General features: G+C 32.3%; 4 protein-coding genes and 1 long non-coding RNA gene across 7 annotated transcripts; 3 read left to right on the top strand and 2 right to left on the bottom strand.

Moving 5' to 3' along the window:
• Positions 1 to 186: 186 nt before the first annotated feature.
• On the top strand, positions 187 to 3,871 carry LOC115707390 (uncharacterized). Of its 3 annotated transcripts, none has more exons than XM_030635346.2 (5): positions 187 to 818; positions 2,030 to 2,479; positions 2,577 to 2,901; positions 2,997 to 3,122; positions 3,516 to 3,871. In XM_030635346.2, exons 1-5 carry the CDS (start codon positions 432 to 434, stop codon positions 3,521 to 3,523), a joined length of 1,296 nt encoding a protein of 431 aa, XP_030491206.1. In that variant the 5' UTR covers positions 187 to 431; the 3' UTR covers positions 3,524 to 3,871. The 3 variants fall into 3 exon arrangements, with proteins under 3 accessions (XP_030491206.1, XP_030491203.1, XP_030491205.1); XM_030635343.2 differs by having other exon boundaries at positions 193 to 818; positions 3,513 to 3,871; XM_030635345.2 differs by having other exon boundaries at positions 193 to 818; positions 2,997 to 3,145.
• A 193-nt stretch (positions 3,872 to 4,064) lies between these two features.
• On the bottom strand, positions 4,065 to 4,924 carry LOC115707391 (non-specific lipid-transfer protein AP10). Its single transcript, XM_030635347.2, has 2 exons — positions 4,368 to 4,924; positions 4,065 to 4,223 (listed from the first exon to the last, which is right to left on the bottom strand). The coding sequence occupies exons 1-2, from the start codon at positions 4,784 to 4,786 to the stop codon at positions 4,208 to 4,210; spliced, it is 435 nt and encodes a 144-aa protein (XP_030491207.1). The 5' UTR covers positions 4,787 to 4,924; the 3' UTR covers positions 4,065 to 4,207.
• Positions 4,925 to 7,060: 2,136 nt separating this feature from the next.
• Positions 7,061 to 12,330, top strand: LOC115704881 (RPM1-interacting protein 4-like). The gene is made up of 5 exons (XM_061108400.1): positions 7,061 to 7,220; positions 7,775 to 8,392; positions 8,474 to 8,683; positions 8,809 to 8,870; positions 12,166 to 12,330. The coding sequence occupies exons 1-4, from the start codon at positions 7,215 to 7,217 to the stop codon at positions 8,839 to 8,841; spliced, it is 867 nt and encodes a 288-aa protein (XP_060964383.1). The 5' UTR covers positions 7,061 to 7,214; the 3' UTR covers positions 8,842 to 8,870; positions 12,166 to 12,330.
• Positions 9,192 to 11,032, bottom strand: LOC133033552 (uncharacterized). The gene is made up of 2 exons (XR_009685673.1): positions 9,727 to 11,032; positions 9,192 to 9,567 (listed from the first exon to the last, which is right to left on the bottom strand). It is a non-coding gene; the product is annotated as an uncharacterized LOC133033552 (long non-coding RNA).
• Positions 12,331 to 13,302: 972 nt separating the features above from the next.
• On the top strand, positions 13,303 to 19,036 carry LOC115707382 (EH domain-containing protein 2). Its single transcript, XM_030635333.2, has 16 exons — positions 13,303 to 13,791; positions 13,888 to 13,967; positions 14,530 to 14,598; positions 14,686 to 14,743; positions 15,323 to 15,378; positions 15,462 to 15,510; positions 15,601 to 15,653; positions 16,475 to 16,588; positions 16,747 to 16,849; positions 16,939 to 16,988; positions 17,158 to 17,286; positions 17,374 to 17,625; positions 17,732 to 17,811; positions 18,100 to 18,226; positions 18,344 to 18,487; positions 18,572 to 19,036. The coding sequence occupies exons 1-16, from the start codon at positions 13,707 to 13,709 to the stop codon at positions 18,755 to 18,757; spliced, it is 1,635 nt and encodes a 544-aa protein (XP_030491193.2). The 5' UTR covers positions 13,303 to 13,706; the 3' UTR covers positions 18,758 to 19,036.
• The last annotated feature ends 444 nt before the right edge of the window (positions 19,037 to 19,480 follow it).

Raw genomic sequence — 19,480 nt, 5'->3', positions numbered from 1 at the left:
GTGGGGACATAGAGATTTAGACTTATAAACACACTATTGGGAGAAAAACCTTTAAACAAACAATTCAAACAAATTTAATACATGGCACAAATCAGGTGGTGATGTTTAAGTGGGCTCCACCGTTCTTCGTGTCATCCTCAATATCGAACCTTATTTTTCTCAATTCTTTTAATTTTTTTAAATATAGAAATTAAACATATATTATGACTCTCTCTTTCCCCTAACTGCATATGTAAGGAATATTAATATATTAAAAAGCAAAATAAAATAAAATAAAATCTTCTTAAGCTCTGCCTCTTGGGTTTTACTTTAAGGCCTTTTTTTCGTACCAAATAATTCGATCAAGCTAGCTGTGTGAAAAGGTCATATTTCTTTTCTTATATGTATAACCATCGAACACAATCAATTCTGACTCAGAAATTTCCAAGACTATGGAAGATGAAAGACACAGCCTGATATTCTCGAAGCCCAGCATCCATGGGGGGAAAGAATTAAAGAAGTTCGGATCATTCCTTAGATGGGTCTGCGTGGACCAATCAAGTATATGGCGGGTCGGGTTGTCGTGGTCCGTTTTCGTTGTGTTCACCATTGGTGTACCTTTAGCGTCTCACTTCCTCCTCTCCTGTCCGACCTGCGACGACAACCATAGCCGGCCGTACCATGTGCCAGCGCAGATATCGCTCTCGCTTTACGCAACCCTTTCTTTCTTTTGTTTGTCTCGTTGGGCTCGTAAGTACGGGTTAAGGAAGTTTCTCTTCATCGACAGATTGTGCGATTCCAGCCAGAAGGTCCGACAAAAATACGATGAATATGTTCAGGTACGACTGAATTAACAAACCCCTTTAATTTTTTTGATCAAAGAAATTGAAAAATCAGAAATTTTAATTTGGTTATGTTATATTAATTAAGGATGTATATTATAAAAAACAGCAAGAAAAAGTTCAGAAGAGAGAGACATCATAGCTAACGAAACGTTGAGAATCGATGAATGAGTAAAGCTGCGGGTGAAAGCCTAATGGCGTGTCCTTCTTTTCTTGTTCTCAAAAGAGTCTAATTTAATACTTTTGTAGTTAAAAAGTAATAATGAACACCGAACACTTGTCACTTTTTCTGCGACCGCCACTAAATTATATGTAGAGAGTAGACAATAGCCAAATTGTTTTGTTCAAGGATTTTTTGTTTTTTTCTGTGAACTTTTGTTTTCTACATTCTTGTCTGACACCTTTCTTAACCGAATGGTAATCAATAATAGTTGAGCAAATATTATTCTTATTTACTTTCTAGTTTCTATACACAATAACTTTGCATCCTGTTATTTACTTATTAAGGACAATGTCACAGTTAGTATTGGATTAATTTATGGCCATATTGCATTACAATTTGTTTCTCCGTCCCTAGATATTGCTTACATACTTTTATTATTTAACATTAAAACTCCATTAAAAAATATTCATTTATATAACATAATTTCTATTTATTATATTTTTATATTGGGGTGGGGGATGGTTTCCAACTTGGAAGTTGAGACCTCTTCTATGTGAGTTACTGTTTGTTTAGATACATGAATAATTTGTTTAAAATAGTTTTTTTTTTTTTTTTAACTATTATTGGTAAGGCATAAAATCAGCCTAATAATAAGTCAACATCTATGAGACTATTTACCAAATACTATGATTTATCAATTCCGTGAGAAAGAATCATTAGATTTTAATATAGTCAAGTTACAACTTTTTTTTATTTTTTTTAAAGAGAAAAGTTCTCAGTCCTCACAATTTTTTATTTTTATTTTTTGGAAAAAAAAAAAGAAAACATATAAGACTTCCCGTAACATATACTGTAGACTTTCTAATACCCATATAGTTGAATTTGATCAAACATTCGCGGAGGATTGAACTACACAAAAAAAAAATATATAATTTATCTACAGTTTTTTCACAAAAGAATAATTTTTCATGACATTTTTTTTTTTCATTATTTTTCTTGTTTTTTAATTTGTTATCTGAAATTATTTTTGTTGTTCTTTGTGAAGGAATCTCTGAAGTTTCTGGTAGCGATCATCCTTTTGTACTCTGCTGCTGAGTTTGCATACAAAATATGGTGGTACGTCTCAGGCGCACAGGAAATCCCATATTTCGGCAACCTCGTTCTAAGCGAGACACTTTTCTGCATGTTGGAGCTCTTTTCATGGCTGTATCGAATCACACTAATTTTCCTTGTCTGTGTTCTCTTCCGCCTTATCTGTTATCTTCAAATACTAAGACTAGAAGATTTTGCACGAGTTTTTCAGAAGGAAACTGAAGTGGGTCTTATCCTAATCGAACACCTCAGCATCAGAAGAAATCTCCGGACCATTAGCCATAGATACAGACTCTTCATCTTGTTCTCTCTTCTTTTAGTCACTTTAAGTCAACTCATTGCTCTGCTCATGGTAACCAAGTCAAGTTCTCATGTCAACGTTTTCAAAGCTGGAGAACTTGCGGTAATATAAATAATTCCTTCTCTTTTTTCTTTTAGCAAATAAAATACTGTCTAGTGATCTCACTCAAATCATATTGTTCTGTTTTGGTGGCACGCAGATATGCTCTACAAGCATAGTGACAGGGCTTTACGTATGCCTGCGTAGCGCGACTAAAGTAAGTCACAAGGCTCAGTCACTCACAGGGTTGGCTGCAAAATGGCATGTATGTGCTACTGTCAACTCCTTTGATTCTTTGGATGAGGAGACTCCAACTTCGGCCATGACAGCAGCCCAACTTTCTTCGGGTCAAGTTTTTCCTATAGGGGGCGAGTATGGATCGGATGAGGAATCAGGGAGTGGAGATGATGATGATGATTTGAACGACACCAAGTTGGTCCCAATTTTCACTCACACCATATCATTTCACAAACGGCAAGCTTTAGGTTAGTGTAATGTGAATTATATGTATATATTTATACCAGCAAGGCCTATTCTATCCTATGTATATGTTTGATGATATGTGTGTGTTTTGTTGCAGTGACGTATTTGGAGAATAACAAAGCAGGAATTACAGTGTTTGGATTCATGCTGGACAGAACATGGCTTCACTCCATTTTTGGGATTCAACTTGCTCTTTTGCTTTGGCTACTCAATAAGACAATTGGTATTTCTTAAATCTTCTAAGTGGTATATATCTATATCCATGTATAATGATTTCACAGTTTTTAAAATATGTACTCTGCTAAATTATACTTCTTTCTCCCCTTTTGTTTGACATTTTGTATTTACTTGAAAATTTTGCAAATTTCTTTTAGGCCTTAAATCTCATGATACACAATAAGACTAGATATAATTTTAGTGTATATATATAAATAATTAGTTCATAGCTATTTGAGTTTGGCAAAAAAATTAAACAATTCAAGGGTTCCTGAGACATGACAGTGCATATTAATCAAACAAATTGAAGGCTTAAAAGTTAAAACAGAGTAAAGCTGCCTCATAAAAACCACAGTATTTGATTGAAAAATGTCTTTTTTCTCTTTTGGAAATCCAGCAGCTTATTGATCTTGATCTGGTTCAAAGGTCAAACACATGAGCAATGAAGTTCAGACAAGAGGACTCCTTTATTAAGCTAATTCTTCATGAAATCTTGAGTTTGAACTACTTCATAATGGATGAAGAGGCTTATAAACATCAATTGATTAAAGTTGTGAAGGTAATACTGACCATTACCAGAGAACTTAATTAAGAAAGAGAATGGAATAAGAAGAAGAAAAGAATAGAAGGCCTCACAATCTGAAGTGTCTTTTTTTCTTTACTTGGCCCAAAATGCGTAGTTTTGTTTACAAGATGTAAAAGTAATGAAGGGTTTCCTTCAAATAAGTAAATAAAATTCAAGGGCATTTGAGATTATTTATATGACTTATCTGACCAGTTTTATTTTTATTATTATTTTTTTTTTGCTAACAAAAATAGAATTCATTGTTGGATTAAGACCTAACATTGCTACTGAACAAAGTAAATTAAGGCCAAATTTTGACTTTTCCAGCATTATTAAGCATGTAAATGAAAATAAAATATAAAGCAAAATTAAAAAGGAGCAAAAGATCGAAATCTAAATCATCCCTTTATTTATACAGCCTTTCCAAAGCATAACTAGGATAACAAAAGGGAAAGCTATAGTTGGGGGCAAATTTTGGCCATCTTTTCTCCACCAAATTAATAGCACTTCCATCATCTCTACCCTTTTTAGTACAGTTTAATTCTGCGCACAATCACAACAAAAAGAATCACTAAGAAATAACACTTCTCTAATTGAAACGCATATATTATTTTGTAAGGACAAATGCATAACTTACTTGTATAAGAAAAAACAAAATTGAGATGGAGAGAGAATTAGATTACGTACGTGCTGCAGTCGACGCTGGGGTCAAGGGGTACGTCAAGGCCTTGAAGATTGCAAAGTTGGGGAAGCTGTTTAGCTCTGTCAGGGACAATTTTATACTCAATGGCAGCTTCCTTCAAACACACACAAAGGTCTCTGCGCACTGCGGTGGTGTTGGCCGCTTGAAATACGTCTTGGCAAGCCAAACAGCAGCTAACGCTCGGCGTTGGCGGGTCCGAGCCTGATAAGTAGCCTGTACATGACATCAATTTTGTAATGGCATCTTTGCATGTTATATCATCAGAACTAGAACTAGCACTAGCACTAGCACTTGGGCTAGGACTAGGACTAGGACTTGTTCTAGAAGAATTGACCACCATGAACACCATCATACCCAAACATAGCAGACGCAGAAACCAACCCATCATCATTTTGTTTTGCATATAGAATGTTTAGACTGTACTAGACTTATCTATCTATATATAAGAAAAGATATGAGTTGTGTGTTTGAAACATGGGATGCCTTGCCTGATTTATATAGTACTTCATTCATCTATGCATTTATAAGCCGGATTTATGGTAGTTCATGGCTGCATTATGAGTCTAATTAGTTGATTGTTTAAGCCTAGTTCATGCCTTTTCTGTTTTTAGACCTTAAAATTAAGTTGATTATAATTTTGTCTTTTTGTACTTTTTTTTGCGTCTATTATTCAATTTGTTACTATATTTAACCGACGAAGCTTTTCTAATGAAGGGCTATTTGTTATTTTAATCAAGTGGTTATTGGTATTTGAAAATTTAGGGAGTAAATTACTATATATTTTTAAATTCTCATATATATGATGCAAAACCACCATATTCAAACACTCATATCCTTCCATCTACCTGGTTTACCAAATTTTGAAGAAATTTATATTTTGGCTATTATTTGAATTAATTGTAATTTGTTGTTCCAGGACTTTACTACTCACTATTCATTTTGTTAATATGTACATTCAGTTTTCAAATGTATGCTGTAAATATCGGCAGTTAAGTATTATATCACAAAAACCATATATTTTCTTTGGACTAATTTAAATAAAATGTGATTATAATTAAATAAGGACATAATCATTCAATGACAAACATTAATGTAACTCCTAATTATTATCCCTTCAAATGCGATATGACCAATGTATACTTAACACATACATAGTCATAATTCCAGAATATACTCGTGAAATTTAACAATGTAACGCTCTAAACACATTTTATAATTGTATACAGGTATGAGGTATCTAATTACTGATCAAACGCTCCAAACGTACAAATCTTCTTACAACTATTGAAATCAAACTAAGATGAAGTACACCTGGCCTTTTCTAGTACCTCATAGAGACCAGAGTTCTCATTAATCTCATATATGTGAGTTAATCACGCCCTGTCATGGTCCAAAGATATATATCAGAAGACGCACATATAAATACACAACACAAATAAAAAAAAATAATGGATTGGAAGAAACAAAAGTAGATAAGAAATAGGAAATAAGCTGAAGTCCAGCGGCCCAGTTGTAATATTATTAATTAATTTTAAATTAATCTCTGTTTAGTTGGTAAGCAGATGGTTATTGCTTGTAATGCAAAAAAAGAAAATATTCAATGGCCTGAGCAATATTTTCCAGTTGGTAATTATATTTGTTTTATGTTATTGTTTGTATGATAATGGGATACACCGATGTGAAATTACTCATCCATAATAGCACCTGGATCCCACCATTTGATAATCACACCGTAAATTTAGATCCATAGTATCATTAATGATTACTTATTTTTATTTAATTTTAATTCTTTATGTACACGTACTTGAGCAATGCTATTATTTAGAGAAATATTAAAGAGTAATATTAGCGGTATAAGTATATCCACACCTAAAAAGACTAGCTTAAAAATATTCTAGGTCACTAATGAATTGGATTTTTGGTGAAAAAAGAAAAATGTAATGAAATTATAAGAAAAAATATAAATGTACAAAAAAAAAATCAATTTTTAAGTTTAATATGAAATTTTTTATTAATTTAGTGTTTTTTAATATATAATTTTTCTTTTCATACTATATTTAAGAACTTATTATTTTCTATTTTTTTTCTTTCTTTGCAAAAATTTAACTTCCAAACATAACTTAAAAAAATATTATTTTATTAGAATGCAAAATTGTACTGCATGAAGAAGTATGAGTATAGGTGTGTATGGTGAAATGTTAGGATTTCATTATGCATTTTATGTATGATATTGAATTTCGATACATTATTATTAATATGGGACTTAACATATTTGGACACCACTAATATTTAATATAAGACTAATTCATTTATTAAAAGTTAGAGTTTAACACATTATTACTCTGTCTTATACATAGATTTTTTTTTACAAAATACTGTCTTATAATATATTTATGTATAAATTGAATCAAATGATTGCTTGTAGAATTAGTAATTTGTTACTAATAAAAATTAAAAAAACAGTGAAAGAAAACTGCCAAAGAGAACAGGTTACTGCGAAGTAGAGGACAAAAAAACAATTAATTGTTAATTTATTTATTTTTTTAAGGGAAAAAAACAATTAAGTTTAATTCCACAAGCTAGCGTACATATTATTTATTATATAGTTCTATAGCTAGCTAGCTAGCAAACATACTTAAAGACATTTAGGCCGGGGTGTTTACATTAATGTAATCACAGGTAAACAAGTCTTATAAGTAAACTTTGTAACCATCGATATATTCTTTCATTTGTACTCAGCAGGAGATTTATTTTTCTAGCTATACCAGCCAGCCACTACAATCTTAATTTCGACATCTTCTTCATTTGCTATTCGATCATCCATATCCCTTATGGCTGTAAGTAATAATATTAATCATACTGTCATGATCATTTTCTAGTGTGTTCATGATGCTAATTTGATCATTTGATTGGTTTCTTGATTTCATATTTTTAGGGAACTTCGATCTCTTTCAGTCTTTCGTCAATAATTTTAATAAAACTGACTTTAATTAGATAATTAGCTTATTAATTATTAATTTGGTATTAGTGATCTATCTATGCAGATTATATAAATATATATAAGTATATAGGATCGTCAGTAATTCTTTGATTTATTTATGTGTTCTCAATATATTTGCTTGGTCATGGAAATTAATTTACATATGTATATGATCATCAATAATATAGCAGTTTGTACTGTTTTGTTCAAATTAGAGATCAAGCTCAAATAATAATCAAACAAATCTTACATGTTTTATTTGTTACCTACTTATCTAAAATTGTTATATTAGGCTTTCCTGATTTGGTAGAGCAGTGCTGGTTTATATATATATATATTTTAATAAAGATCTTAAAAGAATTATATATCACTAATATTATTACAAATTTATATGTACACATGAAACGAAAGACATCACATGTCCCAAAGTTTGGCAACTGGGAAAACGACGACGTACCATACACAGCCTACTTTGACCACGCACGCAAAGAGAAACCCAAAGGAGGCCATGCCAGGTTCAACCCGAACGACCCCGAAGAGAATCCCGAGGCCTTCATTGGAGCTACGAATAGGATAGTGCACCATAAGCCTCTGGAAAGCGAAGCACCCAATCAATACCATCATAGCAATTCATCATCATCCCATGCAAACGAACCAGCACGGCGGAGCCACGGCCACCGCACACGTCATCACAGAAGCGGTTCAGGAGCTAGCGCGGGTCATATGACAACATCAGAATCTGGAGGCAGTGGTAGTTATAAGAGTAACAATAATAATAATAATAATAATAGTTATACTGAGAAAAGCAGTACTTCTGATCAGCATCACCAGTCTCGTCAAAGATCATCACGTGCGAATATTAATTTGGTATCTGATCATCATAAGAAGAAGACTACTACTTCTAATTCTTCTTCTTCTTCTTATTCGGCTCAAGTAGTAATAAGTCATGACAGTAGCTCTTGCTCAGTCTCGGACATTATTAAAGGGCAGGGGCGACACACAGCTAGTACTGCTCATGATCATCATCACGTAAGTTAGTATACATATAAATATTGAAATTCATTATCATGTATGTGTGATTTATAGTATGTAATTTTGTATATATGACAGCATAGAACAACATCAATACCAAAATTTGGGGCTTGGGATGTGAATGATCCGAGGTCAGGAGATGGATTTACTGTCATATTCGAGAAGCTGAAGGAAGAAAAGACCAACGTCACTTCTAGTAAGATCCCAAATATTTCGCCTCCACCGCATCACTTTTCGAAACTAGACCACAGTAAACGTACTAATAATAACACATCTTCTATATCAAAGGTATTTATATTTAATTTCGTTTTATTTTATTATTTATTTAGATGAATTTCCCTTTCAAAATTTCATAATTTTAATTTGTTGATTAGAAAGAAAAAAAAAACCATAATTTCTACTACTGCATGCAGATATGTTGCTGTTTTCCAACTGGAGGAGAATGATTTTACGTGAATGATGAATGACTATATTACACTACTACAGAAAGTACAATTCTCGTCAGTTTTTAAATGTCATTTAAAGAATTTACGTCGGTTTATAAAACCGACGTGTATGCCGTAGTCGCAAATAGTTTTTTATTAGCGTCATTTTTAAAATGACGCAAAAAAACAATTATCTTCATTTAAAAACCGACGTAAAATATACATACTTTTATTTTATCTTTAGCGTCGGTTTGAAAATGACGCAAAATAATTTGTAGCATTTCTAAACCGTCACAAAAAAGTTATACCGTCAGTTTAAAAATGACACATAAATTGCTAAAATTGGAAGATTGAGTGAGGAACAAAACTAGTGGAAATTAATGGTTTCTAACTTGTTTAAATTTAATTTGTTGGCCACATACATGAAAGTAGTATAATCTAATAATAACTTAACTGTCAAACATTGTGGCAATTTATACAAATTCCCTTTACCTTTAGATTTTGAACATACACATCAATATATAATCTGGGGACAAAATTGTTCAAATTCCCACCCCCAAAAAAGAAAAAAGAAAAAGAAAATCTAATGAAAAATTGTATTGCAGTAGTCGTTATTTACATCTTTCTCTGCATTAAACCATATCCAGTCACAAGAGCCATAACAAGAGAGTGATCCACACTTGCCTCAATCACCAAATTCAAAACATCATCTCCTAATATTACCCCTGTAGATTGCTTTCTCTTTGCCTGCGAAAACCCAAATCATAAAACCATTAAAAAAAGCTAAAAATGTCATTTTTGAAACCAAAATAATCATATATAATAATAATAATAATCATTAGCCTTATTAATTTTCACATTCAGATTTATAAAAATGTACATTTGTCATTAGAGTGAGTCTTGTACCTTTGTCTTTGTACTTTTCATTAAACTAAAACAAATAATAAACATTGGCAATTTGGCATTAGACTTTGTACTTTCATAAAGAACATACAGCTCCTTGTAGATTTGACTGTGTTAAACCACTGCAAAATAAAGATAACAAAAAATATAAAGAACGCAAGAAACAAAAATCAAGTTGAACACACAAGTACCATAGAGAAAAAGGGTTGCTGCTATTAGAAACTATTATAGTGGTCCCTCTTTAGAGGTTCCAAATATAAGCAAACAGTATGTACTTAATTCTCTCTAACATAGAACATGGAGCTCCAAGAGGGTGACATGTCCAAGGCTTTGGTTGCCTTGAATCCAGAAGCTGCCTCCATCCCTATACCTAAACTGAGGAATGTCAGTAGACTCCGAACAGACCAAGTGTAATTACATTCTTACGTAGCATACGAAGTCAGTTTTCAGCACGCTAAAGCTTAAACCAGTAATAATCTCTATTCCTGAATTAGTATTCATAGCCACTGCCCAATTAATATTCTTGAAAGCTGTGTTAAGAAAACTATACTAGCAACACAATGGAGTTACATTTACAGAGTAATTCTTAAGAGATGTGCTACATTTTATCTTCTCAACAAACTGATTTGATGCAGGTATGAACTACCAGATTCACATCCTTTATTGGAACAGGTTAGTTAATTTCTATCTGTAGACTTATTAACTAAACCATATCAATCATTCTACTCATTTCATTAAAGCTGAGCATTTACATTGAATTTAAACAGCTTGAGAAACGAGAACCTTAGGTAGATCATCATGAGAAATCAAATCCAATACCTACTATGAGTGAACCGTGAGCCTAATTTAAACCAAAATCAAGCATTACCTGATCAAAATTACATGGATTTCATTTTTAATATTCCTTATAAATTACATGGAGTTTATTTTTTATCTTCAGTCCAATGGTTCTTTAAATTAACAGAGATTAAAGTTGTATTGTATCACTGTTAATCTGATAACATAGCCATTCAAAAAAGAAAAAAGTTTGAAAACTAATAATTCATCCACACTGTTAAGCTAATTTAATCTTAGAGTAAAGATCATTTTGGCAAAAGTTGCTGTAAAAGTCTTTCAAATTGCAACAGAACTCTATTCCTTTAGAAATTTGTGTTACTTGTTTAAGCATATCTTAAAGACAAAATCGTGCAGAGGCACAAATGTTCTTGAATGTTTCTCTATTTTAATTTTCAAAAAATTGTTCACATAAATATTTTTACTTAAGAAACGATAACAACACAAAGCAATATATATTGATGCAAAAGAGCATGTTTGGTACCATTTTGAAGCAACATTGACGATAAGAACGACCTTTCCATTATATTCACTACAGACTCACATCATTTCCAGGAATATCCTGAAATCAAATCCAATTACAAAATTTGAATAACTAAAACAAATATAATAATTAAAAAAATTCCAAGAAGAGCACAAAACAACCCCAAAAAACAGAATTTTTACATATGAAGAAAACATATAATGACAAATTACTATGTTAAGAATTCAGCTTCGAGCCCTCGACTCGCATTCGGTTGGGGCCCAAATTGACAAACCCTAGAAAAATGCAGAGAAATTGAATCAGTTGAAAGTGATGGTCCCCAGTGATAGGGAAGGGAGAATTGCGAAGTTGGGCTTGACGAGAAGAGAGAGTCACCAATGAATTTTGGGAGCCGAATGCTCTAAGCTTTGGTTTTTGGAGAACCATATCGTAGTATCTCAATTCAATCTAATATTTTCAACCAGATTTTTTAATTTTTAAAAATAAATATATATATATATATATACCTCACTATATAGGGTTATTTTGTGCGAGCTTGGCCTGAGCGGAAACAACAATGTTAGGGGCTGAGCTTGGCCCGAACGGAGAAGACAACAAGAGCAGGAGGAGAGCTGGGATTGGGGTGGTGTGTTGCGTCGATGACCAAAACTTAGAGAAGAGGGATCGGGGCGAGCAGCAGGGTTTGGGGCGAGCTTTGATCGCCATTCATGGAGTTTGGGGTTAGGGCGGAGTGAGAGAGAGAGAGAGAGAGAGAGAGAGAGAGAGAGAGCAGGGAGATGTCTTTTTGCAAAATAAAACTTTGAATAGAAATAGGGTTTTTGTAAATATTTAATAAGTTTGCGTCAATTTATAAACGATGCTCAACTTTATTGCATCGGTTAGTAACGGACTTGAGTATTGTCCGCGTCAATTATCAATAGACGAATAAAACAAACATTTTTTTAAAAAAAATTCACATTCCCGTCAGTTTACATTTTAGCGTCTAATATACAATCGACGCAAATTACTAATTTTTTGCGTCTGTTAGAAACTGACGCAACAACTCAGCCACTATTTTTTGCGTCGGTCCTCGATGTTGACCGTCGTGTTGACCGACGCAAATTATGATTTTTGTAGTAGTGTTATATGATTTTCTTTTATTTCCAAGCATATAAATCTATAGCAAATCCAACAAACGACTCATTTTTCTCTCGATTATATTGTATAAATAGATATATACACTTTTGGAATTTGAATTATTGGAAATTGTGTTTTTCTAATTAATATATATTGTCCAAAGGTTTTGTGTACGTTGTCTATTATGATTTCACTTCTTTATTTATTTCTTTTGAAGTAGCTACTCTGTAGAGTAGTAGACATATCAAATTATCCAATTTCAAAATTACTAAGCACTTTATTAAATAGATTTGCATTTTTTTCCAGCTCAATTAATATTGAAAAAACCATTTGCCTGTACTCAAAAAAAAAAAAAAAAAAAAAAAAAAAAACCATTTGCCAGTTACATATATCATGTTAACTAATAAATAGTAAACGGTATAGTTTTAATTCAATTTTTATATGATTGTATACAATATTATAATTATTTAAGTGTTTTTGAAGAAAAAATAAAATAATCTAAAATACAGGAAATAGAGTTAAAAACTTAAAACATTCTATTTTACATCTGTATAATACATTTTTTTTAGCAAATATAATACAATTTATTGAACTTTAATATTTTTAACATTATAAATTATTTCAAAATTTTCATCCTAATTATCAACAATGTAAATCTGTCATATAAAAAAGAAAACTATAATTATAACTTTTCAAATACAGAAAATATAGAAGAATGGGACACACCTAATAAAAAATGTTGTGTAGAAGTAACATTATTTGGAAAATAATTAACTTTTAATTAAGAGTGTACAATTTTATAAACATTAAAGTTCGGAAAATATGATTTTATATATAGACAATTGCTATATTAATAAAATTAAGTTCTGATAAAAATTCTTAAATTTAACAATTTAAATCATTTAAGAAGTTTTTTAACAAAATAAAAAGTTTAAAAAATATAATTTAATAAGAGACAAATATACTAAATAGCTAACTAAAAAATAATTATTTTCTGAGCGATGTTACTTCCACAACATTATTTATTAGGTATTATAGTAAATTAAGATACTTTAGTAAAATGTTAAGTACAAGTTCATACATTCATAATTCTGATTGATGTCATATTCATTAATGTATCTTATGTTATTGGTCAAGAATGTTAACAAAAACCTTTTAAAACGCGGTTTTGTTTTATATGGTCAAAGATGTAGTGACCAGGCTGGTTCACAACATATAACCCTGAATCCCGAATTCACAAAAGTTGGGCTCCACCTTCGCAGAGTGTCTTTGACTCTTTGCCATATTGGGCCCAATGAGAAATCAAGCGCCAAGACCCACCGGCAATTTGTCTACAAACGACGTCGTTTACACTTGATTTATTTTACCTTGTGGCGATATAATATTTTCGTTTGAAGCGCCAAAAATGCATAAAAAGAGGGTTTATTATTAAAATTTACTTAACCCCTACTCTTTGCAAACCCCCTTTCCTTCTATTTGAAAAAAAGAAAATTAAAAAAAAAACTGAATCATCAATCCAGGAACTCTTGGATTCTGGTGAAACTTTCACATGGAGATTGGGTCGAGTTCAGTAGTTCCCTGCTCTAAAGAGCACCAGAAGATCTATCAGGAGTGGTTCAACGTAGCAGATTCAGGTATTCAAACTTCTTCTCTTCATTTTTGTCGTTCAAATCAAACTCGCAACTCGTTTGAAGTTTATTAAATCGAATACATTTGTACGTTGATAATAGACGGTGATCGCCGTATTACTGGCAACGACGCCACGAAGTTTTTCTCCATGTCTACACTTTCTCGTACGGAACTGAAGCAGGTACCAGTTTTTTTTTTAACAGTTTGGTTATCTTGATATTAATTTTTTCCTTAATAGGATTTCATTTCCTTAATAGGTATGATTGATTTAGAACTTAGATCCAACGTGATTTGACACATGAAATTACTTTAGTTGGATATTGATGATTACTTGATTAGTGATGCTATGTGAATTAATATCAGTAAATATAGTTTTCTAGAGTGATGATTGCATTGATTGTGTCTGAACTGATCACTTAGGTGGATTTTTTTTTATTGAAAAATCGTTTAGGTGGATTTAAGTTTTTTTTTTCGGAAAACATCTCATAGATAATGTTTGGACATAATAAGATATGCTAATTGTTAACTAGAGTTAGAAGAACCTATTAATGATTTTGGTATAAAACATTGCCCGATCATTTTTATCGTTATTATTATTTTCATTATCGTTCCTTTTTTCCTACTGCCTTTTCTAGGGACTTCTGTGGTTTCATGTTTATGTTTTTGATTTCTTCTCGAGGTGTTTGGGATTATGATACTTTGAGTTTGTGAATCTCATTGCTTTTGTCCATTTGATGTTGAAGGTGTGGGCCCTTGCGGACACTAAGCGGCAAGGGTTTCTAGGTCTTACTGAGTTCATTACTGCAATGCAGGTATGTGCATTCACTTTTATTTGTATTTTCGTTTATTTTTGTGCACATTTTCTCATCTTACTTTGTGAATAATTTTCTTCTTTTCAGCTTGTTTCATTAGCACAAGCAGGTCATGAATTAACTCCAGAAATTCTTAAAAGTTCAGGTAAGTACAATCTAGGTTGATTGATGAATATGAACGCAATTTTGTCCTACAATACGAACTTTTTTCAAATTGACCTTTTGTGGCATTGTAAGAGATTATAATATGTTGATCCATTATCTGCATGTGATGTGCATGAATGTTAACAAACATGTAAATGTTAAATCTTATTAAAGCGAAGTTTTATATTATGTATAATGGAAAATGAGAGTTTAGAGAAGGTTGTCAACCTTTAATTTGGGCTGATGTTACTAAATCCGTATCAAGCATGAACTTTTTCTGTACCTTATTGCCTCGAATGTCGCAAGGAACAAACCTTGTAGTATAAGTATATCTTCCTATTTATCTAATCGAAAAAAGTATATAATCCTATATTGTGTTCTTTGAGATTTATAGTCAAGCTCAAGGCATTGGGTCTTTCTAAGAGTTTGACATTCTTGCCTTTCAAAAGGTCGATGGGAGAGTGCGCTAGCTCAACACTTTTCAAACAAATCACTATTCTCGTGCATCCTAATTTAACATAATGTTTAGTCATATATATTCTATTTGTGTTTCTTCTCAATAGATTTCTGTTAACTGTAGTTGTCAAAGAGGACCTTCCACTTCCGGTGATGAAAGGCTTGGATACTTTAGTAGCTGTAAGTGGTATCCCTTTTGTTGTAAAATTAATAGTATTACTGATGATTATCACAGTTTCATTGATAAATTTTTTTTCCTACAGAAAACTAAAGCCCCACCAACACATACTCAGACTCAGCCGGATCCATATGGTTTGAAATTTATTCTTCTCAGCGTATGAGAACATTTTTGTTTTTTTTTTAAAAAAGAATATGTTTAAATTTTTTTCTTTAACAACGTAGGAATTGTTCAGCCTCAGCCAACTCAATGGTATCCTTCAAAATCTGTTAAAAAGGTGAGTGATTCTAATGAATTGTAAAACTTTTTTTTTTTTTTGGCTGAAAGCGGTAGAACTATTTTTATTATAGTTGATTTGGTAGATTTTTTCTCCTTTCAATCTATTTTGCTTAAATAGCTTGGTTATCTGAGATGATTAAGTATGTGACAGTCAGTAGTCCTGTGATCCGTAAGGGGAAATATCGGGTAAGCTGTGCAATCCCACACCGCCTGGGGAAGGTCAAGTGGGATGATTCTGGGACTGTGTAGGTATGGGACTACACAGTTGAAGAGGGCTTAAATGGATTGATTGGTACTACTTATATCAACAAGGTGCATCTTGTTTTTCGGTAGCCCATCTCGAAAGAACTCCACAGTTAAGCGTGCTTGGCTTGGAGCAATTTCAAGGATGGGTGACCTCCTGGAAAGTTTTCCCAGGAAGCGTGCGAGTGAGGACAAAGCACGCTGGAAACACTCGTGTTGGTCTGTAGGGTCAGTCATCAGTCCATGAAGCAGCCAGAGTGACGTACTCGTGTATAAGAGCCATTCATTCCGTGGGTGTAAGGACCCAATGGAGGCTTGAAGCGGGGACGTTACAAAGTATCAGTCAACTCTAGATTTGTTTTTGTGCTAGACTTCGTGTGAGATATTTAAACATGTGTTTAAGATAGTGTGTTTTTGTACTAAGTAATTTTAAAGTTAATGAATACATCTTGGACATTAATTTTATGTAAAAGAGAGAAAGAATTAGAGTTAGTCAAATTTGTCCATATTATTATCACATTTCTATTTTCTTATATTATTATTATGACATTTCTACTTCTTTCTTTTTCGTTGCAGTTGCCTCTTAATGCTGTTACATCCATAATTGATGGCTTAAAAAGATTGTATACTGAAAAGCTAAAGCCACTTGAAGTTGCCTATCGTTTTAATGATTTTGTATCACCTTTACTGGTAAGTTGACTCGTATTTTGGATTGATTAATGCCAAGTGTTAAGTAACTCATTCTTATGATGTAAGTTGTATCTTACAGGTGTAGATGCACTCTTTTTCTGTTTACATGTATTATGTTTTCATTAAGCACCTTGTAACTTGTTGATTTGTTTTTTCAGACTAGTAGTGACTTTGATGCTAAACCCATGGTCATGTTATTGGGTCAGTATTCAACTGGGAAAACAACATTTATAAAGCATATGTTAAAGTGTGACTACCCAGGTTGGAGAAAGTTATTTTATTCTCTTTGTTCTATTTTCAATATGCAATGATATATGATGTTGATTTATTTTTTCTTTTCTTTGTCACAGGAGCTCATATTGGGCCAGAGCCTACAACAGATAGATTTGTTGTTGTAATGGTATGATAATTTGTCATCTTCCCATGATGTTGTGTGTTTTAACACATTCAATTTTGCTTATCAAAAGTTTTCTTAAATCAATATTTGAAGATCTCTTTATCTTGATGCTTCTATTAAGGCTGTTTTTTTATCTCTTTGTTGTTTGGTGTATTGGATTGTTGCTGTCTAGTCTGGGCCTGATGAGAGAAGTATTCCTGGGAACACAATAGCTGTTCAGGCTGACATGCCTTTCAGTGGCCTAACATCGTTTGGAGGGTCATTTTTATCAAAATTTCAGTGTAGCCAAATGCCACATCCTGTGAGTTTATATTTTATTCTTGTAAAACGAATTATTACCCTCATTTTTCCTGTTTTCTTACTTTAATCTTTTCTTCTATAATTGAAGTTGCTTGACGAAATTACATTTGTGGATACTCCTGGTGTACTATCTGGAGAAAAGCAACGGACACAACGAAGCTATGATTTCACTGGTGTTATATCCTGGTTTGCTGCAAAATGTGATCTTATTCTTCTCCTGTTTGATCCCCATAAACTTGATATTAGTGACGAATTTAAACGTGTAATTTCGTCTCTGCGTGGTCATGATGACAAGATTCGCGTGGTTCTCAATAAGGCAGATCAAGTTGACACGCAACAGGTAGACGTTCAGATACTCTATTGAATATTTTTTCTCCTAGATATCTTTGACTTTTGATGACTGCATTTGTCTACTTTGACATCATTAATTATATTATAACTTATAGCTCATGAGAGTATATGGAGCTTTGATGTGGTCACTTGGAAAAGTTTTGAATACACCAGAGGTTTCGCGTGTTTATATTGGGTATGCTATTCCACTCCCTGCCTTCCATGCTGTAATTTCAGCTGACATAGTTTATTTGTGGCACAAAATTTCTCTCTTATTTCCAAAAACATGTATATCTTCTCTTATATATTGCCCACCAATTATTTACAAGAAAACTTATCATTGTGTGCTTGAACTTGTATAGCACAAAAGAAATAGATTATTGCCCAATGTACTAGCTTCTAGACTGTGTTGTTTATGTGAATTGTTCACAACTAAATCTTTATTTCAAGCATTAACTCATGAGTGATTTTATTGTCTTTGTAGCTCATTCAACGACAAACCTGTTAAAGAATCAGCTCTAGGCCCTATGGGCCAAGAACTCTTTGAAAAAGAGCAAGATGATCTCCTGGCAGATTTGGTTGATATTCCAAAGAAGGCTTGTGACCGTCGGGTATGATAATATTTTTCTGTAAATTTATATTTGTGTGTTGCAGGAGAATATACATATTTTATGTTTTTTTTCAGAATCTTCTACTTGTCACATAAATGAACTGATTACATCTTGCAGATCAATGAATTTGTGAAACGTGCCCGAGCGGCTAAGATGCATGCTTACATAATTAGTCATCTCAAGAAAGAGATGCCGGCCATGATGGGTAAAGCTAAGACGCAACAACGGCTTATTGATAATCTTGAAGATGAGTTTGCGAAGGTATGTCTCTTATGTATGCCTAGATAGAAGGTTTTCATAAGTGGAAGAAATATACATATACTAACTTTTGGTTTTGCTAATTAGGTCCAAAGAGAGTTTCATTTGCCGCCTGGTGATTTTCCAAATGTTGAGCATTTTAGAGAGGTCTTGAATGGTTACAGCATTGACAAATTTGAGAAACTGAAGCCTAAATTGATCCAAGGTGTAGATGATATGCTCGGTTATGAAATTCCAGAACTCCTGAAAAAATTTAGGAATCCTTATGACTAAAATAATTGTTAGGTGATTTTTGTACTCTATGATATTGAAAAAAGAAAAAAAAAATTGTTAGGTGGTATTACAATTTACAAAGGAATGTGTATTGGTTTATTTTGAGTTAGTTTCTCGAATTTAATTCAAAAACGTTTTATTGTGTTCCAATATAAAGCTCCTTTTTTCTTGCTAATTGCCATGAAGATACTAGTCCTTTTCTTGTACACCCTATACCATGTCAAATATTATCCCATTTATAGTAAAATATTCTGTTATGCTGTGAGTACTGTTATTGAATATTAGTGTCTAATGTTAGTCTTGTTTTACAATTAGTTAGTGATATTTTTAAAAAATTATTTTTTTTTATATTATAAAAAACTAGATACTTAATTACACAAATGGTAGTATCACACTTAGAAATGTGCTAGGCAAAAATAATGTCTTTTAACAATTACACTGTAAGAAATTATCCTAGCATGTCTGAATGCAATTGATGCAGATTTTGTTCTTTTTAGTTTAAATGGGGGGAAATAATAATCAAATATAAATTACTCTATTTTTTCGTTAGACTTTTAGCTAAAAAACACTTTTCAGAATGAGCAGGCCATTATGTCTTTATATTTGTAATGAAATGCTTAAAAAAAATTATCCATATTTAGTGATTAAACTAGAAAATATGTAGTTGCAAACTAATCGCTATATTAATATTATTGTTGTACCTCATTACTGAATCGACGTATT

Source organism: Cannabis sativa, chromosome 1 (genome assembly GCF_029168945.1).
Source record: "Cannabis sativa cultivar Pink pepper isolate KNU-18-1 chromosome 1, ASM2916894v1, whole genome shotgun sequence".
Taxonomy (NCBI): domain Eukaryota; kingdom Viridiplantae; phylum Streptophyta; class Magnoliopsida; order Rosales; family Cannabaceae; genus Cannabis; species Cannabis sativa.
This window is presented reverse-complemented; position numbering and strand designations above follow the sequence as displayed.